The sequence below is a fragment of the Zonotrichia albicollis genome, chromosome 4 (assembly GCF_047830755.1).
Source record: "Zonotrichia albicollis isolate bZonAlb1 chromosome 4, bZonAlb1.hap1, whole genome shotgun sequence".
Lineage (NCBI taxonomy): Eukaryota > Metazoa > Chordata > Aves > Passeriformes > Passerellidae > Zonotrichia > Zonotrichia albicollis.
In genome coordinates, this window is record NC_133822.1 from 14,874,064 (window position 1) to 14,901,259 (window position 27,196).

Below are 27,196 nucleotides of genomic sequence, written 5' to 3' on the forward strand. Positions count from 1 at the left end.
CAAATGTGTTCATGTGAGTTTCATTAGACAATTTCTTTAATGAGATTATTTTTTCCAAAATACAAATAGAGGTTCTATATATTTTCTCCCTGTGCCATGGAATGGTTTGGGGTGATCAGTGCTCCAGCAGAATCTGGAGATTTCAGTGGACTTGGCTCTCTGGGCTGCAGAGGTTGTTAAAGTGTGTTTGTGGGCCTCCAGTCTTTATTCTGCTCAGAATTTCTACTTGGGGCAGAACAGTGTTCTTGTTCCCTAATGCTCAGTTAAGTTTTTCTCAAAGCTGGTGTTTCTGCTCTTTCTTGTGGCATACACAGCATTTTAGCTTGGAAAAATTAGGCGGTCCGTGTCCTGTATGGTGTCAAAAGCTGATGTACCTTGCTGTGCTAAAGGCAACAAATTCGTTTTATCCCCATTTGAAGTAATAGAAATAAAGTCTTGTGAAAATATCATTCTGGTAATTTTAGGAGTCTTCCTTTTGTTGTTTTTTTAAATAGGCACTTTCCAAGGGTTATTACATAGCGTTTGCAGAGCTCTGGGGAAATCCAGCTTGTAAAACTGGGTGGGAACTAACTTTAGGAGATGCATTTCTATGTTGAAATGTAACATCAGGAACAGCTTCAAAGCACTTCAGATAAAGGAATTCAACTGTGTTGCTCTGTTACATCGTGGTGTGAGAATGACACCTATCCAGGTGTCCTACTGTTGTTCCCTTATCATCCTCTGAGGGAACAGCTACCTCTTCCTTGGTATAATTTACTTTTGTTTTTTCTCTTCCAAAGAAAAGCATTGATCTGTTTCTTGGTCTCTTTCTTTGTTAGTGTTCATTCAGTGTAGGGAGTGCTATGATCAAAGAGTTGTGTATGACAGCAGCAGCAAAGTATGCTTTTTGAGTTCTCATAGAGAAAAGGTTGTTTTTTGTAGGTCAAATGCTTTCAGTAGTTGTGTTGTGGCATTGAAGAAATGGTTAGTAATAAGCAATGTACGCATTTTTCCTTCTGTACCAAAACATTTTCTATAACTTCTTCTCTATTTGTATGTTTCCATGTTCTTGTGTGTAGTTAGCATTTCTTCTCAAGTCAGTACTGGGTTGAGTTTTTCTTGACATGAGCATTCTATGAACTGTTTATGTATGTGCTAAGAACAGGTTCTGGTATTTGCAGTCAAGTTCATGCTTGGTTCCTCTTTCTCCCACTTTTGGCCTAGCTGGGGAGGGAGGGTAGGCAGGAAAGAGGTGGAGACCCAAAAGACTCTCCCATGTGGTGGGCAGAAGTGACCAGATCAAGCTTCACAGATATATTAAAGCACAGTTTTTTTGACAGCTTATTTACTTGAGTCTTGAATGTTATGAACAGGAGCAGCTCTAAATCCCATTTAAGACGTGCTGCAGACAGGGCTGACGTGCCCCTTTTCCATCTGGTTAAAAGGGAAGCTGCAAACAATGGCAGCCACGCCTTTGTCCTCCTGCTTTCCCATTCTTGGTCTGCGTTACATGGAGCTAAAATAGTTGCCAGTTCTGGCTTTAGCTTTTCTTGTCAAAATTGTCCTCTTTTTGCCATCTGTTCCACAGTCTTACCACTGCCCTAAAGCTGCACTTTTTGGTATTGTAATCACTTAGAAAGTCATGAACATATTGTAGAAAATCCATTTTTTCAGTTTTAGCTGAAAGTAAAAGAATGTAAATCTTAGAAATTAAAACAGAGCTTTTTCATTTGTTGAAATATTTTTTTTTTGTGTTTGGCTTCCTAAAGAGGAGAGGCTTATGGGATTGAGCCATTTGTTCATCTGCTTTTCAGTTCACCCTTAATAACTTTTGAACAATTTCATCCAGATTCAACGAGGACTAGGAGTCTGAAAGGTAATTGGTTTCCTACAAGAAAACTGGATGCTGGGTGGAGGAGAAAGACAAAAATAGGTGTCCCCACTGTCTGTAGCATGAGCTTAACTGTAATCTGTGCTTAGGCTTTTGCTAGCCAAGTTGCAAGTGTGTCCTGGCTGCCTGGGTACTGCAGTAATTCAGAGTTTGCAGAGTTTGTTACTGAGCCTTGCTTAGGCACGAGCTACAGGAGGAGCCAGGAAAGGGAGGCAAGGGCATAGGGAATGTTGCTGGACAGTATTTATGATCAGTTTTATGATCATGGACCAGTTTGCTTTCAAATTCTGTATGGTATTACTGCTTCTTCTTGATGCCTGACTTCTCAGAGGTCTGTGGTGTTGGCCTGGCTGTGAAATAATTCAAATGTAAGAAAGCACTTACACGGTGCTCAGAGAAACTCAGCATTCTGAAGTGCAGCTGGGCAGTTACTTTGGCAAATGTTGTATTCACTCCTGATTTAGGGTGGAGAGAACAAGCTGTGAATGTAGATGGAATTAACTCAATTTCTGATGGGGAAAAACAAGACAGCTGAAAAATACATTCCTGTAGTATTTTATTTTTTCCCGGACTCAAGTCATTGCTTGAATGAACACTTTGAACAAAATTAGGATGGAAATGTAGAGGGGGTGGTGACTCGTGTAATGGGGATTTATTTGCCTGGAATATAAGCCCTGCATTTGCAGCACTTGTTGCACAACTTCAGTTTGTACAACCAAATTCGTTATGTGTAGAATTTGCAAAATCTCCTCTTATCTCTTGCCTTTGGCAGAAGTAGGGCACTGGGCTTTCTTTCTCGTGTATGCATTTGATAAAATATTCATATTCCTGCATCTGTGGTGACTGTGGGAAGGAACCACCACCTGGAATTATTCACTGCCTGCACCTCTGTGTTTTCCTTTGGTTTCTTTTGTCCTGGGCGAGCACTGGAGATCCTGAGGGTACTTGGAGCCATGAGTCAGTGACAACCTCCCGCTATTATTGTAAATAGCAACGTGAACGCTGTTCTTGCATGCGTTTTTCCACGGGCTTTGTTTTTCTCGCCCAGCTCCCAAGCCAAGGAATTCACAGAGCATCTGAGTCAGCAATCAGCTGCCTCGAGACAAAACATGCAGGATACTGCAGGCTTGCAGAACAGCCGGCGAGGCACACCAGCACCCTGGAAACCTGGCAAATAATTCCTGCCTGCCCTTGCTTTCCTCCTGTAATTTCCATGTTCTCTGACGTGTTGCTCTTGGGTTCCAAGGGCCCAGGGTGTTTACATCAGGAATGCAGAGTTCTAGGGAGTGACCTAATGTGGTGACTGAAGCCTCGGTGTTTCACCCGTGGGCATAACTGATTTCCCAGGCTGTGAAACGGGATTTGGGCAGAGCTGCCGTGCTGAGGTACCCCTTGGAATGTGCTGGCTCAGATGACCTGTTTGTTCCAGGTTTGGCTGCTGGCTTAGCAAACCTCGGACGCGGCAGTAAGTTCCTAGAGTGAAAGGATATTATGTTTAATATCCACGTGTTTTGTGGGGTCAGTGGTTGGAGACAGGGGACAACATACACCCCAATGTCCGTGTGGCAAAAGAACAAGTTTATTGTATGAATTCTTGTTTATAGAGGGGGTTTGAAAAACCCAATTATTGGTCTGTTCCTTGACACCACCCAGCTCCTGGACCAGTGAGATGTTTGCAGCTCAGGATGGAACAGAATTGGTTGAGAATCCTTTCTTTCAACCCAGGGGCCAGCTGGTTTTCTTATTTATAGCCACATTATTTGCCCAGCTTTTACTGTCATAAAATGTGACAAAAAGAGGTTGGGTTTTAATTTTGGTGTGTTTGAGCAGTGCAGTATTGTTGCTTGAGAACAAAAGAGGAGACACAGAGCTTCGGTACCTGGTTGGGCCAGAAGAGAGGTGGAGAGGGGATTTTAACAAGGACATGAATGATAGGACAAGGGGGAATGGCTTCAAACTGTTATAGGGCAGGTTTAGATTGGATATTGAGAAGAAGTTCTTTGCTGTGAGGGCACTGAGACACTGGCACAGGTTGCCCAGAGAAGCTGTGGATGCCCCATCCCTGGAAGTGCTCAAGACCAAATGAGATGGAGCTTTGTGCAACCTGGTCTAGTGGGAGGTGTCCCTGCCTATGGCAGGGGCATTGGAACTTTGTGACCTTTAAGGTCTCCCTTCCAAACCAAACCAAACCATTTTAGGGTTCTGTGGCCTGGCCTCTGTAGCAGTGCAGTGCTTTCCCTGAGGTGCAAGCCTGGAGATGTTTCCAGCTTCACAACAGTGAACTTAAGGTGGCAAACAAGGAAAGCAGTTCCAGTTTGCTTAGTGAGCAGCACTGATATGGGCATGGGCATCACTACCACCAGCCAGTTAGAAAAACAGCTTCATGGGTACTGAGCCCTCTAAGGTGGTTGTCCTAATAAAGTTAGAATTACGTTCTGCACTATAACCCACTGTTGTACTTTGACTTCTGTAGGAACTTTTATTTTTGAAAACTACCAGCTTGTGGCTGTATGTAAAGGTTTCCAGGACTCCCTTGCTGTTTCTAAACATAAACAGTAAATACCATGTTAGGCTGAAAAGCAGGAGTGCCCAAATAAACTACTGGAGAGCTGTCATGTGGGAGGGGAAGAGACATGAGCTGTAATGTTTGGCTTGGCTTCCTGTCTGCTGGAAGCAGGAAAAGAGCTGGTGAGAATCTAAAAAGTTTTATCCAAGTCCACATATTTCTCTTTTTGCCTTAATACCCTTTGCAAAAAAAAAAAAACAAAGGGCAAAAAGCACTTTTACTTCCATAGTTTGTGCATGTGTTCCTATGCTGCCTTCATATCTGAAGGCAAACAGAACTATTCTTTCTCAACAAGAAGGGTAATTTAGAGCATACTTAGTGTTATCTATAAAAGAAAGAAAAAGGTTTATTCTATATAAAAGAGAGAGAGGAAGAGCAGATACCTGTGCTTTAAGCATGATCCAAACAATTCTGTAGGTCTGCAGCCTGCTTCTGAGGCATCCCAGAAATGAGCAGCAGAGCTCATGACAGCAGATCTGCCTCAGCAGGTTAAAGTAGACCCCAGCTACCATCTAAAATTTTGTATGGACCTGCATATCAAAAGAAGCTGAAAAATACAAAATAGAGAAATTACTATCGGTAAGGCTCATGCACCAGCCGTGTTTCACTCTTACACTGCTCATTTATGGACAGAATTATGTGTGTAGGCTTTAGGTAAGGGAAATGTTTATACTGCTTTATGCAACACAGACAGGCTTCCTTTTTACAGCCTTGACTAGTTATTCCAAGAAATTGATTGCTATTAGCAGGTTTAACTTATTTTTAAGATCACAGTAAGCATCACTGTGCAAAAACCAGTCTTGGCAAGAACTCTATATCAGCTTCTGCTATGCCATCCTCTTATCTCTATTTATCATGACCAAAGAAGTGTCTTTTTAGAACGAAGGCACAAAACCTTGTTTCACTGATGGAGCACAGACTCTTGAAGTGTTTTGTGACAGTAGTGTTTTTAACACCAGCCCATAACTGTTGCTGTGGTGTTACACAGTAACTGCAACATAGTAGGGTCTGCTTGTTCTGTTTCACAGCCTCTGCCCTCTTCCAGACACCATGTAACATCTGCATGTTTACTTGGAACTTCTCTTCTTGCAGAATGAGTTTGGATAAAACTTGGCTCAGGTTAAAATATTCTGTGATTTAACAGAGATGTGAGATGTGCTGCTGTCTGCAGTGAGGCTCAGTGAACTCTGGAAGCCTCCTCTTCAGTCAGCCTGGGTAGAAATACTTGGGATATCAATCAGCTGAGGACTGACTGGGAATCTGGGCTCTCAGTTCAGCAGGCTTAGACAAAGTTTTGGAATGAAAAAGAGTAACTGAACTTGCTCTTTCTTCTTTTTGTTTTACAGGTTAATAATGCTTGTAAGGCAGAGGTGAAAGTGGCTCAGCAGAACAACATCAGGAAATCTGGCAGACTGGAAGAGCACAGCTGCCCCCCTGGGCAGCTGCCACGTGTGAAGCATGGAGGAAAGTAAAAATGAGAAGGTGAACCAGGCTCATGTTCTCTTTGACAGATTTGTCCAGGCTTCCACCTGCAAGGGGACTCTCAAGGCTTTCCAGGAGCTCTGTGACTACCTGGAGCTAAAGCCCAAGGACTATCGTTCCTTCTACCACAAACTCAAGTCCAAGCTCAATTACTGGAAAGCCAAAGCCTTGTGGGCCAAATTGGATAAAAGAGGCAGCCACAAGGACTACAAGAAGGGGAAAGCATGCGCCAACACCAAGGTAAGGCTTCAGTCACCATGGGCCAGGCAGCTTTACCCAATCCCTCTGGAATACACACTGAAAAGGTGTGGATGTAGGAAAATATTGTCTGGTGTAAGCCAGGGAAGTTTCAGCAATGTTGTCACAATTTTAGCATTTGATCAGCAATCAGAAATTCCTTTTGTCACCACCAGATGTGACTGCCCACCTGAATGTTTGTATTTTATTCAGGAGGAGCAGCCAGCAAGTTCTTGCAGTGTAAGTTTTTGTGGCATGGGTCCTATAGATAGATGCCTTGGAAAGTCTTAATTGGTAAACCTTTAATCTTGGTTGACTCCTTTTTGCATTTTGACAGTAACAGGAATGTGTGCTGTTGGATTCTAGGATCCAAAATATGCATGTTTGGAAATTTCCAGTTGCAATTTGAAAATTCTTATGACTCTCTCAAGAAAACTGAACTTTTCTGCCAATTTGGCAAAACAGACTGTTTCCTGTTATTTAGAAAGTGATCAATTTTATTCTAGGTTCAAAGAAAAAAATATGCTGTGGAAACTCATACCAATTATTTTTAAAAGGTTGGTATGTATGGTATTTACTGCAGGAATTCCTGCTTTTACACACACATGCAGAGCATTTTACTATTTTTTAAACCTGAATTACTGTGAGTTGGTATTTATGTGCTGCTCCCCTTGGACAGTGCAGTTTGAAAGCAGTTCTTTATATCATTTATTGAAATGTGAATAGAATAGGTTGGTAAATAATCAAGCACTTTTTTTTTCAAGATAGACAAATAGTGCAGAATAGGATAAAATGAGAACAGCATTCTGTCCTCCTTCATTGAGGACAACAGATGCCACTCCTTCCCTTGAATAGGAAGGAGTGGCATCTGAAGGAAGTACTTTAATTGGAAGAGTTAATGATTAATTCCTCAGTATGGAATTGAGGGAGAATATATCTTGTTTTGAGAATGCAATTTCAGATTGGTGGACTTATAGTTTCCCCCAACTGGATATTAGAAAGTTATGTTAGTTTCTTAGTAGTTTATCTTGTTTCACTTTCCAATGGCCATTTTCATAAGGATGGAGGCATTTATAGTGTTAACTCAGGTAAACTCTGAAAATCAAACAATTGGGCACTGTTGGTAGCCACAGTGGGCAGCAGCTTCAACGCCCCAAAAATCCAACCACTGTTAAAGTTTTCATTTTTCAGGCAACATAAGATAAGAAAGGAAGGATTTACCAGAAGATGAATGTAATAGGTTTTGTGTATGCTTAGGAATAAGTTTCCAAGTGCTATGAGCATCATGGAGAAAAACTCTAAATTTTCTGCAAAACTAATTACCTTGTGCATTCATTAGATTCAGGAATTGCTCTTACTTTGAATGAAACGTAATGGGTTGAGCTGAACTAAGGTGTTTAAGGCTGTGAAATGAAAAGAAGTGGTTTATGCTGTTAGGACAAAGAGATGGAAGGAGCAAGATGTAGAGGTTTTAAACTTATTTGAATAATAGACTCTAAGAGTGATTTTTGCATCTAGGCTCTGACTGTATTTGTTAACACTGTGGAAAAGGTTGGTTCAATAATAGAGATGAAACATTAAAGAAGGGATTTAATGGGCAGATAAGTGGATGGTGCTTGATTGTGAGAGCATACAAAAACCAGATGTGAGTGGAGGGTGACATCCAGCTATGAAAGGCATTCAGAAAATTGAGTGTGACATTTATATCCACGGGAAGTGGTGAGCTGAGTTTAGAAGGACATCAGAGCTCCATTTGGTGTTATTGAGCTTGAATTAACAACTAGGCAGCCACAAGGAAATGTCAGAAAGGTAGGGATTTTAACTTGGCCAAAAAGTAGCCAACTCTTGAGGTTTTGTGACTTGACAGCTCTGACAAAGCTGATTAAACCAGTGTCTCTGATGAGGTGATGCAAAGACAGTTTATAGAGCAAGATCACATGAGATCATGGGTGAATCCCCCTGGGAAGTTGTCAGTGGGAGGAATGAGAGAAATTGAGTCCTTCAGATGGTGCTCTGAAGGAATAACTGGAGACCCAGAGGAGTACTGAGGCTCAAAAGTCATCAGAAAAGGGTGTGCTTTGAGTAAATACATGTAACCAAGTGCCTTTAAAACCTCTCTTCAAGTACAGTTATAAAGTGGATAAAAGGAGTAAAGCATCCTGGGAGTGATGTTGGACTGAAGAGGTTGCTAGGGATTTAAAATCCTCCAAAAGCTGAACCTATTTGATGCAGCAAAGCCAAGTTAAAGAGAGTGAGAATGGAGTTGGAGAGCTGGGATCCAGAGAGTGAGTGTAGAAGTAGCCTGTGGTGGGGTGGTGGTGAGATAAACAGAGAGGCTCATGTGGGACTGTCCCTCTTTGAATGATGAGACAAAAACCTCAGAACTTGCTGGTGTTGGTGTGAAGGACCACAGTGATGGAACTGGGCAATGATTGCAGTGAACATATTTTTTAAACCAAATTTCACCATATATTCCTCTTATCTTTTCATATATGTTTCTATTAATTTCTAGTTCCCTATCCAAATAGTATCTGCCATTAAATGTTTAAATTTACTTTACTCGTAAAAGGTTATCATAACTGTTTAAAGCAGAGGCCTTTTGAAAACTGAGTCATCTGTGATTTGATGTTTCCTAACTTTCTTGGCTTTATATTCCTAATGTTTAATGGAATTTGCAAACTGCTGATTAAAAGGTACAGAGATTTAAGTGGGCATGTGGAGATGATAGAATTTAAAATAAAGATTAGGGTTTTATCTAGGTCAGAACAGAAGTCAATAATTTCTTTAGGAAGCCTGGCTTCTGTACACTTGAACATAAACCAGTTCTGAAGCTTTCATACTTTGTGGGATGACTCTTAATTGCCCATTTAAAAATTGTTCAGGGTTGAAGTGCTGTGCCTGGAGCTGGCCAGTTTGTGCACATGGCCAGCATCCAGGCTAACCAGAATTCAGATAATCAGAGTTCATGAAAGTGTCTTGGACGTGATGGGTTGTTCAAATGTAAATAGTTACAAATGGTGCTCTCTCTCCATTGGTTATACAGAGAATACAGCATTTGAGTTTGCATTTGATGTTCCATTACCATGGCATTGTTACTGGAAACTTAATATAATCTCTCTGAAAGATCTTGAGCAAGAAGTGTTTTTGAGGGGTGAGACAGCTTCAGTGCAGGGGATTGCAGCAATTGCTTGGAGTCACTGAGGGGAAAGGGAACAAGAATAACAGTAGCTGCCTTTATTTGGCTGTACTTGGCATGTCATGGGGTTACTGCTGACTGGGAGTATCAGAAGGTGGGTTTTTATGAGAGATGTGATGCTGGAAGAAGCATTAGAGTTGGAAAAGAATCTTTTCTGTTTTTAATTGTGCTTAGAATTTATGTCTTATAACAACATAATTTAATGGTTTTGTGATGGAATTTTAAAAAAGGCAACGTTGACCATAAATTACTTGTCTGAGTATTTTACATTGAGAATAAATAGAATCTTAATCAAAACTTAAGTGCTTTTAACCACATCCTACTATGAGAGCAAAGAGGAAGGATAGAGAGGGGAAAAACCCTTTTAAGTTCCTGTGACAAAGTTGCAGGCAACTGGCTTGTAATTTCATGAAACCCGAGTTTGAATAGTCTGATTTTAGTACAATTCCTTTGTTGTTGTGTACTTCATCATAAATATTTTATATGTGGAAATTTGTCAAAGAATAAAAATCACCCAATTCAGTGTGTTCTTTTTGCTTATTGAAATCCTGGCTCTTTGAAGACCGTAGTTATTACCTGAATAAGTATGATGTGCTGAGCTTATTTTCTGAAAAGCTTTAGAAAAGAAAGACAAGGGGGTGTTTGGGAATTACACTTACCTACAAAGAAAGCAATATTAAAATTGGAAGAATATAGATCTAACTGAGGATCCTGTTCAAGATTACCTGTTCAATATGCAATTTTATTTAGTTATTTATTAGCTCAGAGGTTGGGTGTGCCTTTTGTCCCAAATGCTTTCAGGTTCCTGAAGCCACTAAAGCAGCAGTGGTGTTATTATTCCCTTCCCTTTCCTCTAGACTTGGATCTCTGCCCTCAGATTTATGTGACTCCTTATCTTCTTCTGTAGTCCTACGTGGAATTTGCATGTCAATAGCTATGCCATCACTGCTGTAATTGGTTTTCCATCATTCAGGCTTTACATTTGCAGTTTCATGGTGCCTGCAGAGTTTGTGCCCCAGTGAGTAAGTGGTGAGAACATGGCAGCCTGTGAAAATTGTCAGATGGGGATGACCACTAAACACCAAGTTTTGCTTTTTGGGATTGATTATTTATCAGAACACTGGCTCATAGTTAAATTTTGGCATAATTAAGAGTTTCTCAAAGAGCTTTCTTGTGCAGCCATAAGGATCTGGAAGAGAATCACGTGGCAGCAGCAGCAGGCACCTCTGTAACAAGGTCTCTGGTTTACTCGGTAGAAATCAAAGTACAAACAAAGAAATGGACTGTGTACTGTATTTATATGACTGCACATACCAACACTTTCTCTGTGGACCTCAGTTTCTGTGGGTAAAAAGTGTCTCCTGACTACCTTGGGTTTTTAATCTGAGAGTATTTTGCTGCATCATTCTGTTCTCAGAAGGTACTTCAACGCTAGACACGCGCGTATTTTACATTCTCGAGTTGTTTATTAGCATCTGATGGTGTTTGTGAGTAAAGTGGAAAGAGATAAGGGAAGGTGAAGGACCTTTCATATGACAAAGGTTAGGTTGGAGAGAAGATTTGTCTGATCACACAAAGGTTTTGTTTACATGATGTCTACTTCCCTGAAGTCTCCTTTGCTGCAGTAGTAGAAGCCCCAATGCAACACCAAAGGCATAAAATATTGTGCTCTGACTTGGGTACTCTTTTATTCTGTTACTCCAAATGATGGTGTTTATTAAAACATTAGTGTCTTGTGTTTGTCTGCTGTAGCTGTTGGAATACTACTGAAGATATTCTTAAGAAAGGCCAGCTCAGTGTTTGGAAGATGAGAGGAAAACTTGTCAGTGGTTTTGTTTTTGTTTTTTGGGGGTTGTTTTGATCTTCTGTTTTGTTATTTTTTTAAGAAAAAGAAGTGGAATGTGGGAGGGAGAAGCCTTCAGAAATATTGCTGTTCTCCAGGTAACTTGGAGAGTATAACTTGGCAGCTCTTCCTAGAGCAAGGCTTGCAAGCACACAGTTTTACTTGCCTGCTTCCTGAGTATTTTCACTGCTCTGCAATATACTTAATTTTCAGGTCATGGTTTCTTCTTATCAATGGCAGAGCTTAGCAGGTTGAAACAGACTGATCTGAGATTTCAGCTTGTTTCAGACCAAGAGCACTTCTTCCTAAGAGCTGTGGGATGCTCAGAAGCTGCCGCAGAAATCCCATTTGTCCAAGGACTGTGCAGTCACTCAGTGCTGTTGTTTTGCAGTGTCTGATAATTGGGGCTGGACCCTGTGGCCTTCGCACAGCCATCGACCTGTCCTTCCTGGGAGCCAAGGTGGTGGTGATAGAGAAGAGGGACGCCTTCTCCCGCAACAACGTGCTGCACCTCTGGCCCTTCACCATCCACGACCTCCGCGGCCTCGGCGCCAAAAAGTTCTACGGCAAATTCTGTGCAGGATCCATAGACCATATCAGTGAGTACAGGCAGGGCTGGCACAGCAGCACTGCTTCTTCCTGGGGGGAGGAAGGTGAGGGTGAACATGCAGCCTACACAGTCCCTGCTCTCAAATTTTTGTGGTGTATTTCAGCGTTACTTTTGCATCGTGCATTCTGGGCTGGTCGTGAGATTAAAATATGCAATGTTTATCTGTCATCTCTTAGATATTCCTAAGGCATAGCTTCTTCCTACACTGAAAAGTACACTTAAAGCTCAAACATTTTCTTTTCTTTTAATGGGTAATTTTTCTGTTTTTTGCTGATACATCCCTGCAGCTGCCACATTGTTCTGTTTCTCTTGAGTAACTTGTAAAGAAAAATAAGTGCATGCTTTTGAACATTCTTGTGAATTTCAGTCTGGAGAAAGGAGGAACAGTTTTGGCTTTGTTCATGTTCAGGAGAGCGATGAAGATATGTTTTGATTAAATGGATGTTTGTGTTAAAACTGAGAATAATCTTGATGATTTTTATATTCTGTTAAATCAGTCCTCTTTGAAAGCTGAATGCTTTGGTGTAGTAGGAGTTATTTTTCTTTTCTTTTTTCTTCCCCAAAATTGACTGTACGAGGCGCAACCAGGTGTTGCCCACCAGGCTGTGTTGTCTTTCTTTTTTTTTAATTTGGCAACAAATGGTAAAACTGGAAGACTTCTTTGTAACTTCAGCCTTGCAGATTGCTTTTCCCCTCTAATTTATTTTCATTTTTATTCTTCCAATTTTTATGCATTTTGGGGGTTTTTTGTGTATCAGCACAGCTAAAATTTAGTGTTTGGGTGAAGGATGTTTTTGTTTCAGTTTCTGAAATATAACAGTAAGGTGTTTTTCTTCAAATTCATTGAGTTTGCACACTGCAATTTTCATTCTCATTGCCAAAGTTACCTGAAGAGGAGAGAGGTGCCCTCACTAACCCAGAGGTGCTGGGATGGAAGTGCAGGTCAGTATTATAGCCAGGCTGATCCAGTGGCTCTCTGCCATCTGTGACAAATGCAGTCCTGCCTGTGCTGTCCTCCCTCCCTCTCCTGCAGCTCACGTCCTGGTTGTTACCCTTGTTGCTGGTTAGGGGACTGAAACACTAAAAAATTACTTTTTATGCTTTGGAAAGGGTTGGGTTTTCAGCTGTGTAGAGTTTTCTTAGCTGTGTGATGCTGTGAAATCACACACCAGTGGTGCCTGGTTGAAATGCTGGGAACACCTTGGGGAAGAAGGAGTAGCAGCTGGCCTTTGTCAGGATATCAGTAATGTCACACAGACACACATGGGCACTTGGGCTCTTTTCTTTTTCTTCTATTTCTTTATAATCTGCTTTTTTTCTTGCAGGTATCCGTCAGCTCCAGCTGATCCTTTTGAAGGTTGCCTTGATCTTGGGAATAGAGATCCATGTCAACGTGGAGTTCCGGGGGCTCGTTTACCCTCCAGAGGACCAGGAGAATGAAAGCAAGTAGCACTGAAATGGGCAGTAGAGAAGGGGGGAGTTGTGTAGGATACACTCCTTAATTCGGCTTATGATGTTAGGTCCTTTCCTCATGCCCCATTAATAAGAATAGTTATTAATCCATTTTGCTTGGATTTTTAGTAGGATTTGCTTTTTCTAGTGGCAAATACAAATTAGTTACTGAATGAAACAAAGTCACCAGGAGAACTGCACAGAAATAGACCAAGACATGGTAAATTGTAATTGCTTCTAAAATACTTAAGCCTATTATGTAACATTTTGCTAACATTTTAAAACAACTCCTTTCTTTGCATTCACTAAGTGTATTTACATTGGTGAATGATCCTTGTAATGCTTTTGGTATCGCTGTGAAACCTGTTCTCTGATCACCACAGGAGTTGTAGCTTACTTATAGTTTGGCCTTTTATTAATTGTATAGGCAGAAGAGAAGTTTGTAGGGGGCCCTTAAAGGAATTAAGGGAGTTTTGGCAGAGTTATGTTTACCTCTGATTCACATGGAATTGCTGCTTCAGGAATAGCCCTGTCATCAGTGTAGCTGTCCTGCAGGGTTTCTTGACTGATTGTGTGTTGAAGGATTTATTGATAGTAAGAACTGGTTTTATTTAATTTTTTTCTATTATTACTGCCATTTATATTGTCGCTAACTTGGAGTTTATCTACAGGAATAGGTTGGCGTGCACTGGTCCATCCCAAAACCCATCCAGTGTCTGAGTATGAGTTTGAAGTAATCATTGGAGGGGATGGCAGGAGAAACACCTTAGAAGGTAATGGTTCATAATTCACCTCCAAACAGAAGCTATTCTTAAATTTGTTGGAACAAATTGTTGGCCTTTAACACACCAATCAACATCTGGAAAGACACTTGATAGTGTGATAGGGACAGGTGACAAGTGACTGGGAGATTAAAAGTCCATATAAAAATCCATTTATAGCAGAGATGTGGGTGGTGGTTGTTTTCTTCCTCTAAACCAATAAAGACATAAGGGGTTTTGATCTGGATAATTTTTCCTACATTTTTTCTTTAGTTAAGTAGTATTGTCACTCCTACCTTTGAGTGTAGGAACTGAGGTGTTGAGTATTATTCTTTGTAGCAGAGAATCCCTTTTTGTTTGTTTTTAATTGGAAATTGCAGCTTTAGGAACAGAGATGAGAGTGTGGTGGGGAGCTTTTTCCCTAAACAACACTTTTCTGATGAAGCAATTGTTGTTTCCTCTTTGGAGGAGTTTGTAGCTCATCAATTCCCTTCTCTCCCTTTACTGTGTGAGTGCACCTGTCTGTGGCGCACTGATCCCTCTCTGGAGGTGTGTTTGCTTTTCAGCTTTGCCACTTTATCCTTCCTGCAGGGTTTCGCCGGAAGGAATTCCGCGGCAAGCTTGCAATCGCTATCACAGCAAACTTCATCAATCGCAACACCACAGCTGAAGCCAAAGTAGAAGAGATCAGCGGTGTGGCCTTCATCTTCAACCAGAAGTTCTTCCAGGATCTCCGAGATGCCACAGGTTTGCCAGCACTTGACAGATTTCCAGTGAAATATAAACTCTCTGTTTTTATAATTACGATTTTGCAGCTCAGATTTATGTGTTTAACCAAGAAACAAACATCTTGTGCAGTCAGTCATTGCTGCCTCTGAAATGTGATTTCCCTATTTTTGTAGCTATTCTGCTGTACAAAGCAGTTGTGCGTCATTTTGATTCAGAAGTGGAGAATTTATGGTTTTCAGGAAATCAAAGCCCTAAATGGGAAGAGGTCATGAATCCAGAGTTTTGTTTTTGCACTCCACATCTGAATGCAAACCTTAGAGTGATGATAAATGGATTTTTTAAAAGAGGTAGCTTTATGCAGGTGAAATGTGCTGTGGTTTTGTTGACAGTTCAGATTTTAAAGTCACCCAGAACATGGTAGAAAGTTGCTTGGCATATTCTCTTTCTAATAATTTCAATTTACTTTCTTCTGGTAGAACTTCTGTTGCACATAACTCCTAACTTGTTCCTTCATTACCATGTCTTTTGTTCTGTCACAAGGCATTGACTTGGAGAACATTGTCTACTACAAGGATGATACACACTACTTTGTCATGACTGCCAAAAAGCAGAGCTTGCTGGATAAAGGAGTGATACGGCATGTGGGTATTAACTTCTCCTGTATTCTCTGTAAACTAAAATTGTGGTGATAATTTACTTTTGGTAAAGTGAAGGTAGGAAAATGTGCTTCTCCTCCATCACATAATGTTTTTCTACAGTTGTTACTTTAGAACATGAATGTAATTGTGTTCTAAAAGGCAGTTAATGCCCTTCTGAAGTATTGTAAATCATCAGACAAGTGTTACAAAACCTGTCCTCTTCAAATTTGTCTCCTTTTGTAGATTTGGGAGTTTTGCTCATGCTAAGATAAAATATTTTGAAGGAACGTTTAATAGCTTACTTGAGCTTCTCTTATTTTATGGGAATGAAAAATACTCAAAAGTTTCTTAGCCCTTTCACAGTCAGCAATGCAAGCAGGACTCATTACTGTTTGCAATAAAAGATCTATAGATTTTTGTCACAGTCATATTTTCTGAAAAATCCCTTCACCCAGGATTTTCTCCTGGGAAGCTGAGAAGCCTCAGAGAAAAAGGAAAACAAGTTCTTGTCTCATTTGCTTCTCCTGTGTTGTGCCACATGTGGAATATGTTTGCTTACCCATAGCTGATTGTTTCATTGGTTTCACATGAATTGTTTTGACTTATTGGCCAGTCAGTGCCAAGCTGTGTCAAGGCTCTGGAAAGAGTCACAAGTTTTCATTATTGTCTTTTTAGCCTTCTGTAAGTATCCTTTCTGTATTCTTCAGTATAGTTTAGTATAGCATTCTTTAATATAAATTAGCTTTTTGAGAGCATGGAGTCAAATTCATCATTGCTTCTTGCCATGAGGCACCCCACAAATACAGTAGATTTTCTCCTGGAAGTAGTAACACACATAGGGATAAAAGAAATTAGCAAGAAAATTTGTATGAGTAGATTTCTCAGAATTTTAATGCTAGCTACAATATATACCAATCTTAAAACAAACTTGTGGGTTTGACCATGGCACTTTAACTGCGCTGGTTTTGGCAGGACCATGCTGACACGGAGGTCTTGCTGTCCCGGGAGAACGTGGACCAGGAGGCTTTGCTGAACTATGCCAGGGAGGCAGCAGATTTCTCCACGAACCAGCAGCTGCCCTCGCTGGACTTTGCCATCAACCACTACGGGCAGCCCGACGTCGCCATGTTTGACTTCACGTGCATGTATGCCTCCGAGAACGCCGCCCTGGTGCGCGAGCAGAACGGCCACCAGCTCCTCGTGGCACTGGTCGGGGACAGCCTGCTGGAGGTTCGTGGTCAGCCCCGAATGAGCACAAACCACTGAGATCCGTGTGCCTGACAGAGAGGCGCTCTAAGGAAAGCTGCTGTTTGTTATAGAAGAAAGTGGGAGGTTGGAAGGAAGGGTGGGAGTGTTGGGAAAACAGAATTTTTAGCGTGGTAATGATCGCGCTTAAGAAAATGTGTGCAGAGCTTTTTCTGAAGTTCTGTCTGTTCCATCTGCTTCTTGTTGACTCTGTAGAGAACCCGCTGTAGGCCTGCTAGTAGTTAGCATTTTGTAGTTAGTTTAAAAAGTGCTGTCTTGAAGAGAAGCTGTTAAGGCACCCCAGGCTATGAATTACTGTTGGAAATAGAGGAGCACTGGCTTTGGGAGAGCTCTTGAGTTGTTCACTGTACATCTGGTTTCCTCTAGCCCAGTGGGAGTGGAACTTGAAGCTAATTACTGAGTTATAATTTCCCAGCACATTACTGCCTGAATATGTACTTGATACTTCAAGATTTTCCCTAAGTGATGATTTTCCTTTCTCTGTTTTTTTTTCCTTTGGTAACCTGTAATATCAGCCGTTTTGGCCAATGGGAACTGGAATAGCCAGGGGATTTTTGGCTGCAATGGACTCTGCTTGGATGGTACGAAGTTGGTCGCTCGGAGCCAGTCCTTTGGAAGTCCTTGCAGAGAGGTAATGGAGAAAGTGAATACATTTACAGTTCTAATCCAATTCTCCAACATCTCATCATTCATTACAGTTTCTTTTAGTGCAAATATGTAGACAGAATGAGAGATACAGACTCTCACTGTTTTTAGAGAATGCATGAGGGTATAATTCAGTTAAAGAAAAAAATTTCAAAGGAGTTGATAAACTGAAGTATATGGATGAGTAAGAAATGTTGCTATTCCTGGTCCTAGTTTTAAAAGATTAGATGAGGAATCTTTTTTTAGGTGCTTATTGACATTGCACGGACAAATTGAGCCTGACTGTCACCAGCCCTTCCATGGCAAACCAGATGAAGATGTAGATGCATTTAAAGTACCAGATACAAAAGTTCTTGCTGTCTCCTATTATCTCGTGAATACTTTTTATTATTTCCTTGTAAGGAAGCTGTGACTTGCTATCTTTCATGTTGTCCTTGGTGACTTTGTTTCATGTAAGCCAAACAGCATCTTGTCTCTTTTGAAGTATTGAGTTCTTGATGTGTTAATCAGCTTTGCCCCAGTGTGATTTTGGTGACTCAAGGGACTCTCTTGGAGATCAGAACTCGGGTAATTAGAAGACAGAGTGAGTAAAAGCAACAGTTTCTAGGTCCTATTTTAAACTTCAGCAACTGCAGCTTCTGACCATCAGAAACCATAGTATAATTTCTAAAATTGCACAATCGCACAGTTCATACTTAAAATTCCATTTGTTTGAATTTAAAAAAACAGCGAGGAAAATAATGTTGCTGTTGAAGCCAGACTTCATCACCCTTCCATTAGTCACTTCAGACAGCAGTAAGATCTTCCCTGGGCTTTCTCTTCCACATATTGAACAGACCCAGTTCTCCTGGTCTCTCCTCACAGATCAGATGCTTCAGTCCCCTTGGTGGCCCCTCTTCCTGAGCCCTTCCTGTATCTCAGTGCCTTTATTGTCCTGGGCAGCCCCTTCAGTTTCACTTAATGTATTGTTCTCTTCTGTCCTTTGGAATTCTGAAGTTGTATTAAAGTGTAGATTTTAATATGGTTTATGCTGACTGTTAGCTATGCAGTGTCTGAAGTGGTTAGATTTCTGATTTGAATGTTTATCTCTCCAGAGTTTACTTAGCCATAGTAGTAGTGATACATCTCTTAAAAAAAAACAAAAGCAGAACAAAACCTCAAACCAGCCAAAACAAACCAAAAACCCCAAACCACCACAAAGCTTAAACAAAACAGATGAACCAAAACAAAACCCCAAACTTTTTTTTGGTGTTATTTTCCCAAGGGAAAGCATTTATAGGCTGCTGCCTCAGACCACCCCAGAGAACGTGAGTAAAAACTTCAGCCACTACAGCATTGATCCTGCCACCCGATATCCCAATATTAACGTCAACTTCCTGAGGCCACAGCAGGTAAGTCACAAATGGTGCTCCTGAGTGCTTGCAATCTGCAGTGGCTTCCCTCAGGTGAAGCTGTGCCATTGTTTTGGGGGCAGAGAGTGATGTGTGTGTAGCATGGAAGCAGTGAAAGTTGCATCAGTCAAAAGTAAACTTTGTACTTGAACAGATTCCCTTTTAGGAATGTTTGATTTTGATAATTTAAACTGTGATATAATGATACAGGAAACCTATAAATTTGTGTTTTCTATGTGTGCATGTGCATTTTCTTTGTAATAATCCAGTCTAGCAGTCTGTCGTTGCAATTTGGTATCCACTGAGCAGCAGCAGTCATAAAATAAAACAGATTTTATGTTCAGCACTGATGAGCTGATCCTTGCTGTTGTGAGGTTCTTGGGGTAGGATTTTTGCTACCTACCTGTACTTATCTTCCTTTTTGTATCTTGGGATGTCTCCTTATTGTCTTCTGGTTATTTCTGTGTGTCTGGGGTGCATGGCATGTTGATGATCTTAAGTGTTTTTGCGTGCCATTTTAGGTACGCCACTTGTATAATACAGGAGACCTGAAAGACATTCACCTGGAGATAGAGAACTTTGTGAACTCCAGGACTCCAAAGCTGACTCGAAATGGTAGGCCTGGCTGCTGTCCTATTCCTTTTGGTATTCTGGAGCTGGATCAGTGCCGGAACTAGAGAGCAGCAGGGCTGTAGGGTATTATTTAACCAGTCTCTTCATTTAGAAAATGTATCCAGTAATTGTTTTGTCAATAGTCTGAGCTTACAATTTTTCAAGTTTCCATTAGCATGGGAATTTATTTTTGTTTGCCTAATTTCCCTTGCTTTATAATGCTGTTAATTTTCTAAGCACGTTTGTTTGTATAGGCAGTTCTTTTCACTTCCTTTATTTCTTACATTGTCCTTGCTTGAAGTGCAGAAGCCTGGACTGAGTTCACTCTAACAGTAGACTCAGAACTCTTGCAAATGTATCAGAATGTATTGCTTGTGCAGTCTTGCATGTTCCTGCTTTCCTTTTCTTTGTCTCATCTCTCAACTAAATGAAACCTCACTTTGCCTGCATTATTCTGAGAGCTAGATGCCTTGTGATAAGCATTTCAGTAGCTGTCTTCTTGTCTCTACCCTGAGGGCTATGTCAGACTTTGCCCTTTGCATGCCCAGATAGTGTTTTGGGATTCCCAGAGTGGCTCTTTGCTGCTAAGCCTCCCTTTCACTGCTGAAGAGCTGTGTAGTCTCTGCTCTTTGCCCTGCAGCCATGTCCCTTTAGGCTGCAATCTCATCAGATCTTCTGGTAAGACAAGGTCAGAATAGGTCAGTGCTTTTAAAGGAAAGTTTTCAAGGGAGAAGAAGTAGTTACAGAAGTACATTTGTCTGTTCTTTCACTAGAAATGGTATATCTGGACTTTAGAGAACATTGCTACTGTATGTCCCTTTGATCATATTTAACAAGCCTTTGCAGTTGTTTTATATTTCCTGGGGCTCTTTTACAATAGCTAGGGTGAAAAGTCTGGCAAGTTACAACTTAGATAATTACTTTTCAGTGAATTAAAAATACTTTCTTGGATCTAAAATAGATATTGATAGTATTTTTGAAAGAAAATAAGAATCCTGTCCTCCATTACCCATTGTAGAAAGAACTTGTTTTTTATATTAAAGTTTTGCTTGTTGATTTATGGGGGTTTGTGTTGTACTTAGAATTTGAGCTGTTGTTCATTTCTATCTTAAAATGTGCTTTTTTTTTTTTGACAGAGTCTGTAGCTCGCTCTAGTAAATTGCTCAGTTGGTGCCAGAGGCAGACTGATGGATATGCTGGTGTTAATGTGACAGATCTGACAATGTCATGGAAAAGTGGCTTAGCTTTGTGTGCCATTATCCACAGATACCGTCCAGACCTAATGTGAGTAACTGGCTGCTTCAAATCACTGGGGGGAGCAGGAAATTAGTGGTGTTTGGAACTAATAATATGGAGTTGGAGGCAGTGCATTTGTGACTTATGAAGAAATAGATTGAAATGAATTCAATTAAACTTGATGGAAACCAATATCCAGTGATTCACTGGCAGAATGGAAGGTCATGATAGCTTGATGAATTTGAAAATAAATGTGTTGTCATTTTCCCTTCTGGATGATTTGGCAGAATTAAGCTTCAAATTGGTACTGACTGGAAAGCATTATTGACTGACAAATTTTATGTGTGAAGTGAGTAAGGAACAGTTCATAGCTTCAGTTAAATCTCTTGTGAACAAGTCTCTGCGTAGCCCTTTATAAATTTCCTGTTTTATAAAGCAGTGTTTCCTAAAGATTTTGAGGCTGCTCTTTCTAGAAGTAGTGACCCACAGCCTAAATGAAGAGGTTGTTACTGTTTGCACACTGACATGGGTGAAGGGCAGAAGTGTCCTCTTCAGTGACATATTGGGTAAAATAGTGCCCAGATTCTGGAATGAGAAAACACTGGCTGTAAAAAGTGAAGACAGCGAAGATTCTGGTACTTTAATCTGAAATGTCTCCAACTCCCCAAAGAGACATCAGAAAAAGTAAATTCTAGAGCTGTACTTGAAGACATAATCCACTGTAAAACATACTGAAAAAATGTGGAGTTATTCCAATCCATATGCACTGAATTACTTCTGTATTAGTGTACTTAAGTAAACATGAACTACACAGTTTAATAGCTTTATAGCTTGTGGGGAGTTCAAACAGCTTTTAAAATGCTACATGTAACTCTCTACAAGCTATAGTTTTTCATATAGTTATACAAGTTTTGGAAAAAGACAGCAGGATAAAAATGTGGATCAGTCAGGAGAAAAGGGGACAAAAAGTCAAGATTTAATTTAGTTCCAGGTGCGCAGAAGATTTTATGTAGGAGGCACTGTACAGTCTTCCAGTAGAGGAGGAAGTGGAGATGTATTTCAGAGGATGATGCTTTTTAAGAAGAAAAGTCTAGGTGTTTAACAGGAGCAAACAAATTTTAAAAGCATATATTTGAGCTGAAGTTCACTGTAGGTTAAGTAGCATCAACTTTGCCATGTTGGTGGAAAATAGAATTAACATTTCAAGAGAAAAAAAAAGATGGATGTCTGAGTTTTTTCAGAAGACTGGTTTCTGCTTGGTTCACTGCAAGGCCTCTTTTTGCCCCTTGCAGAGACTTTGATTCCTTGGATGAGCACGATGTAGAGAAGAACAACCAACTGGCCTTTGACATCGCTGAGAAAGAGTTTGGGATCTCTCCCATTATGACTGGAAAGGAAATGGCATCTGTTGGAGAGCCAGATAAGCTGTCCATGGTGATGTACCTCACACAGTTCTATGAGATGTTCAAAGACACCATCCCCTCTAGTGGTAAGCAGTTTGGGGCACTTCTGTGGGATTTAAAGGCTGCTCCAGGGTGAATGTGGGTGCTTCAGTCACCTTCATGCTGCTTCTGCTGAGCACATTGAGTCACTGTAGCTTTACATTACAAAATGTTGACTTGTTACTGGTGCTGATAAAAACCATGTTAGCAGCAGCAGGAGCAAAAAAAGAAGTTAATATACAATAGTGTCCTCAAAAGTCCACTTCAGCACTACTAGATAAATTTTCTGCTTTCTTACTATTGTTTGTCTTAACTAATGTGCCTTGCTAGTAGTTGTTGAACAAGTAATTTCAAAACACCAGCTGAGTTTTATACCTATTTATCATCTGTGAATGGTGAGACTAAATTCAGGCCATCTTTGGAACAAAACATCTTTAATCAGAACTGAAAGATGTAATTACCTAACCCAAATCAATATGGCCAGCCTTTAAATATTGATAATGTTGTTACAGCTCTTTATTACTGGTGATCTTAATTCACATGTGTCTCTCTGGCAAGGGGAAAAAATTGGGTTTAATAGCCTTTTAAAAATACAGTAAGTGTAATGTATTATTTCTAAAATTCTGTACTCTTTTTAAGAATACTGATGCTCATGTTCCTTAAAGCATGTTCTTTAAATATAAAAGCAAATAGAGTAAACACAGGTGGTTATAAACCCTGAAAGAACTGAATCAGCGAGTCCTTCAGTTGAGTATTTAATAACAGTGCCACAGAGAAAACTTCATGGCATTCCCTTGTTGTGCCTGTTGTCACTAACAGATAGCCTGGAGCTGAATGCAGAGGAAAAGGCTGCCCTGATTGCCAGTACCAAGTCTCCCATCTCCTTCCTCAGCAAACTGGGACAAAGCATCTCTCGGAAGCGCACTCCCAAGGTAAGCAGGCATAGCCCTGGGGGCACTTGGACAGCCATGGTGCTAAAAATGCAGGTGTGAGTGTTTGTTAGTTTGCTAGAGACCATGTGCTCACCAGCCCTTGGTATGGGAAAATACATGACCTTTATGACTGCAAAATTACATCTCTAGTATGTACTCCTAGAGGTGTTTTTTAGTCTTAAAAGCTTAGCCTTGTGGTAGTACTTGGGCATATATTTTCTCTTGGAACATAGCTAGTTGCTCACTTTTTAATGATTTGAAAGTGTTGAAGAATTGTCCAGTGGAAAGTTACAATCCCCTGAGGAGTATCTAGGAAAACACCTCTTTTCTTAAACAAATGGAGAATGAGCACAGGGAATTAAATAAGCTTTGCAACTAAACTGATTAAAAGCACTGATGACACTTATCTCAGCCCAGAGAGGTATGAGAGTTATTTTTGTTTTCTTTCCCCTCTTCCTTCTGTTTTCAGGACAAAAAAGAAAAGGAACTGGATGGTGCAGGAAAGAGGAGAAAAACCAGCCAATCTGAGGATGTAAGTATTACAGTGAGAGGTGTCAGGGAGCAAAATTAATGGTAGGTACGTTTTTCCCCACTTCAGTTCTTTCATTTTTTTAATATCCAAGCAGGGATTATATAGGATTTTTTAGATAAAATTTAATTCTTCTTCAGAGGTTACACTTTAATGGTATTTTAAGTGCTAATATTTTATTAATGTTTATGAAAGAATACTACGTAATACTACTATAATAATACTACAAGTGAATAATACTACAAGTGAAATGTTACAGTTCCCTGATATTCTGTTTTTATTGCAAATTGCTATGGTTTGATGAGGACAGCAACACTCAAAACTTCTCAATGAAGTTTTATGGTATTGTCAGAAGCTTGATGCATATTTAAACTTTAACTTTGGTTTATGCAAAATCCAAACATTTCCAGTATGCTCACAAGGCAGTTTTTCAAATTCAGTGTTTGTAGCCAAATGGGTACAGGTGAATTAAAATTCAGTGCTTTGGGTTTGTTGTTTGAAGATGAGCCTTTGGTTTATGTCAAGGGCTTCAGAGGGGTGTTTCAGCTGAGGTCTTTTTGGTAGGTATCAAATAAGATTGAAAAGATCAGTGAAGTTTAACATTTGATGACTTGCCAAAGGAAATTAAAATCTGAGCTTTCATGTGAGGTTGAGAGATTTGTTATCTCTAGTGTAAGAGACTTCTCACAGCAAAGGGATAGAAAGGAGAAGGTGATCTGGTTGTGTCTTGTTAAATTTGATGTCACTGATAGGAGGACCTCCCACGGAGCTACAGAGAAGAAAGGCCCACACTGGTGAGTGCCCTGACAGAGAGGAGAATTGATGCTGCCATTGGGAATCAGAACAAAGTCAAGTCCATGGCAACCCAGCTGCTGGCCAAGTTTGAAGAGAATGCACCAGTGCCATCCTCACACTTGCGAAGACAGGTAGGAGATGGATAATAAACCCCTTTGTTTTGGAATTAAAGAGGAAAACCATGGGTCACAGCATGCATTTCTCAAGACTCGGTGCTAGTGTTGCTTTTCTACTTCAAAGGCTCTCCTAAAGAAGAGTGAAGTTTACCCAAAGCTTAAATTTTACTAGTACAGGGTGGAGAAGACCAGCAATTGAGTTTCTTTTATAACTACTATTGCTCTTTAAAAGCTTTCCAGGAATGTTCTCCTTATGCTGTTTAAGAACAACCATTTGATTTCCGATGTGAACATTTTCATATCAGGTTACATCTGTTTGTTCTTGTGAACTGTGATGAAGCTTTGTACGTGTGCATGTGCAGCAGATAAATGTCTGGGAGTTTCTTGGCAATCAGGATGTCAGTGTCATTCCAAGTGAGGCTCATTTGTTCTCCAGGATGGTATCTGGGCTGCTGCACTGCAGGCTAGCTGTCTTTGAAGTTAGATTGAGTCACTTCAGGCTGCTGCTGGCAGTGCAGTGTCGGCAGGATGAGGCTCAGTGTGGTTTAAGTGCCAGAGTCCTTGCTCTGCTGCACGAGTCCATCCCCACAGCCCGTGCCAAGCTCTGTGCCATGGCCACATCGTGAGTGGGACCTGACCTGGCTGCTTGAAAGCCAGCTCAAGTTTGTCTCTGCCACCCTACATACCAGCATTTGTAGTGTAACATAATCAGAATGGACATGTGTATCCACACTATAAAATGTTTCTTCAGCTGCTACACATTGGCTGGCATACTCAGCCAATGATTTGAAGAAACAATTAAATGAAAGGAAAGGTCCAAAAATATGTGATATTTCCCATTTTTGGATGATTTTTTTCCTTTTAATATTTTACTTGCTAAATGAATTCCCCCCTACCCTATATTTTTTTCTTAAATGTTTGTCTGTCTTAATCTGTATTCCATTCCTATGGCTTTCTTTGAGTTTCCTTCACTATTTTATCTTTCCTCCTTGGTCCCACCTTCCCTACAACCTGCATGCAGCCACCTGTCCTGCCTTACCAAGAGCGTGTCCACAGCCAGTCATCCAGCAGACGAGAGCAGGGCCGGCTTGCCCCCATACCCCAGTGGAAACAGGTAAAGAAAACTCATTCTCACTACATTGCACCTCCTCACCCAGCACCACCCATCACTGTTGTGCTTTTAAGCCAGTTCTTTTCCAGCACCTTGTCTGAGTCTGTTATTTTAAATAATTTCCAGTGAATAAAGTCAACATCGCCCTTTGGTGATGATGTATGGTTTAATGTTTCAAAAATATTTAATCAAATTTTCCCTGCCTTCTTGTGATAGTTTCAACTTACCAAGACTTTCATGGATGTTGTAGCAGAAATTTTTGCCATAGAATTTCTAGATTCTTCTGTTAGAAATAAGGGAAACAGTGTAACCAATTATGGAAACTTATGAGGTAAAAAGATCTTATCATCTGTGATATTAAAGCTCTTCCTTTATTTAAGTAGTAAAATTGGTTATCAGTTTTGCTAGTCCTACGTGTGAAATCTTAGGTGTTGTGTAGTTGCGGGAGATTTTCCTGTGGTTTCCATTCCTTTAATGCAGCTTTCCTTGCCAGCTTCTCACACTTGTTGCTTTGCAGACTCCTGTGTTGCTGTGAATTCAGTACGTTTTAGGTTTTCTTCTACAGAATAGGGACCAACAGCAGAAAAATCAGCAGGTATCAAATTTTACTTTCTCTCCAATATTTCAGGCCATTGTCATTGCTGCTGTTTTTCTTTCAGCCATGTGCATTCCAAAACTAAGGCTTCTGTGATCTTTTCAGGCATTTTATGATACTTACCTCACTGGCTTCATCTATGATGCCTCATCTATGAACCACCTCACTGGTTTCTCTGTGCAAATGGCCTCTTCATGTTTCTGAGAGAGCTCAGAGGTATTTTGCTGACAGCCATAATTTGGAGAAACATCTGCTTCTCTCTAGCTGTAGTTTAATCGGTGTACTTTGGATCAAGAGGAAGAAGATGACACTGCTTTGGAAATTCACTGTCCTTGATGAATATGGATTCATGGTGATCTTTGTGTCTGAGACATTCAGCACAATTAATTCTGCACGTCATGACTGGTGCCCTGATCTAGAAGATTTCTCTTCAAGGAAGAAGACATAAGTCCAGGGAAATTATTGTGAGGATGCTTTCCTTTTCTGACTCAGTGTTTGTTCTTCTACCATTTCTCTCATCAAAATCTTCTTTATAGCCTGATGAACATTTTGAGATGGATTCACATAATTCATGATTAAGGCAATTTTTTTTCCACAAGAATACTTATTAAGGCAGGAAAAAAACCCTGAAGCAAAAAAGCTGTACAATATTAAGTGAGTTGATGAGCACTGCTTATATTACCTCTTAGAAAAAGAAAAACTGGATTGCACTGGCTGTCTGTTTTAGCACTTGGAAAATGCCACATTCCTGCACCCTTGAGATTTCTATTTGAATTTGTTCCTGAAAGTTTATGAAGGCTTTATAATTAAGTCTTTATAGTGAAACACAAAAGTTCTTATTGCCATTCTTTTGTCATTGATAGGAAAAAAAGGACAAAGTTTTATTTCCTGTTTTTATTGAGGATTTGTCTCCTCACCAGGGAGCATTTTTTTGGGGTTTCTTTGTTTTTGTTTATACCTGCACTACACAACTGAAAAGAAATTTTTAAAAAGGAAGAAAAAATCCTTCTCCTCTTCCTTGATGTTGATAGCATGTCTGTATAGGAAGAAGTGTAGGGCATATCTCTGAAAAATCTTTCTGCAACAATTTTACTTTCAGAGGATTTAAATTATTTTTTTCAACACTGGCAGTGATTGCCCTG

The 27,196-nt window shown here is 40.3% G+C and overlaps 1 protein-coding gene across 19 annotated transcripts in view; it reads left to right on the forward strand.

The window, feature by feature from the left end:
- MICAL3 (microtubule associated monooxygenase, calponin and LIM domain containing 3) overlaps positions 1 to 27,196 on the forward strand; it is a 173,231-nt gene that overhangs the window by 60,386 nt on the left and 85,649 nt on the right. For 17 of the 19 annotated variants that reach the window (XM_074538878.1, XM_074538877.1, XM_074538896.1 and 14 more), the window contains exons 2-17: positions 5,783 to 6,158; positions 11,586 to 11,793; positions 13,130 to 13,246; positions 13,928 to 14,029; positions 14,609 to 14,764; positions 15,287 to 15,387; positions 16,357 to 16,614; positions 17,166 to 17,281; positions 18,560 to 18,686; positions 19,208 to 19,301; positions 20,435 to 20,582; positions 21,827 to 22,023; positions 22,796 to 22,908; positions 23,378 to 23,440; positions 24,190 to 24,363; positions 25,370 to 25,462. In XM_074538878.1, coding sequence (XP_074394979.1) covers positions 5,895 to 6,158; positions 11,586 to 11,793; positions 13,130 to 13,246; positions 13,928 to 14,029; positions 14,609 to 14,764; positions 15,287 to 15,387; positions 16,357 to 16,614; positions 17,166 to 17,281; positions 18,560 to 18,686; positions 19,208 to 19,301; positions 20,435 to 20,582; positions 21,827 to 22,023; positions 22,796 to 22,908; positions 23,378 to 23,440; positions 24,190 to 24,363; positions 25,370 to 25,462 — 2,331 coding nt within the window. In that variant the 5' untranslated portion in view covers positions 5,783 to 5,894. The remainder of the gene's footprint in view (positions 1 to 5,782; positions 6,159 to 11,585; positions 11,794 to 13,129; positions 13,247 to 13,927; positions 14,030 to 14,608; positions 14,765 to 15,286; positions 15,388 to 16,356; positions 16,615 to 17,165; positions 17,282 to 18,559; positions 18,687 to 19,207; positions 19,302 to 20,434; positions 20,583 to 21,826; positions 22,024 to 22,795; positions 22,909 to 23,377; positions 23,441 to 24,189; positions 24,364 to 25,369; positions 25,463 to 27,196) is intronic. The other 2 variants (XM_074538893.1, XM_074538894.1) reach the window with 1 other exon arrangement.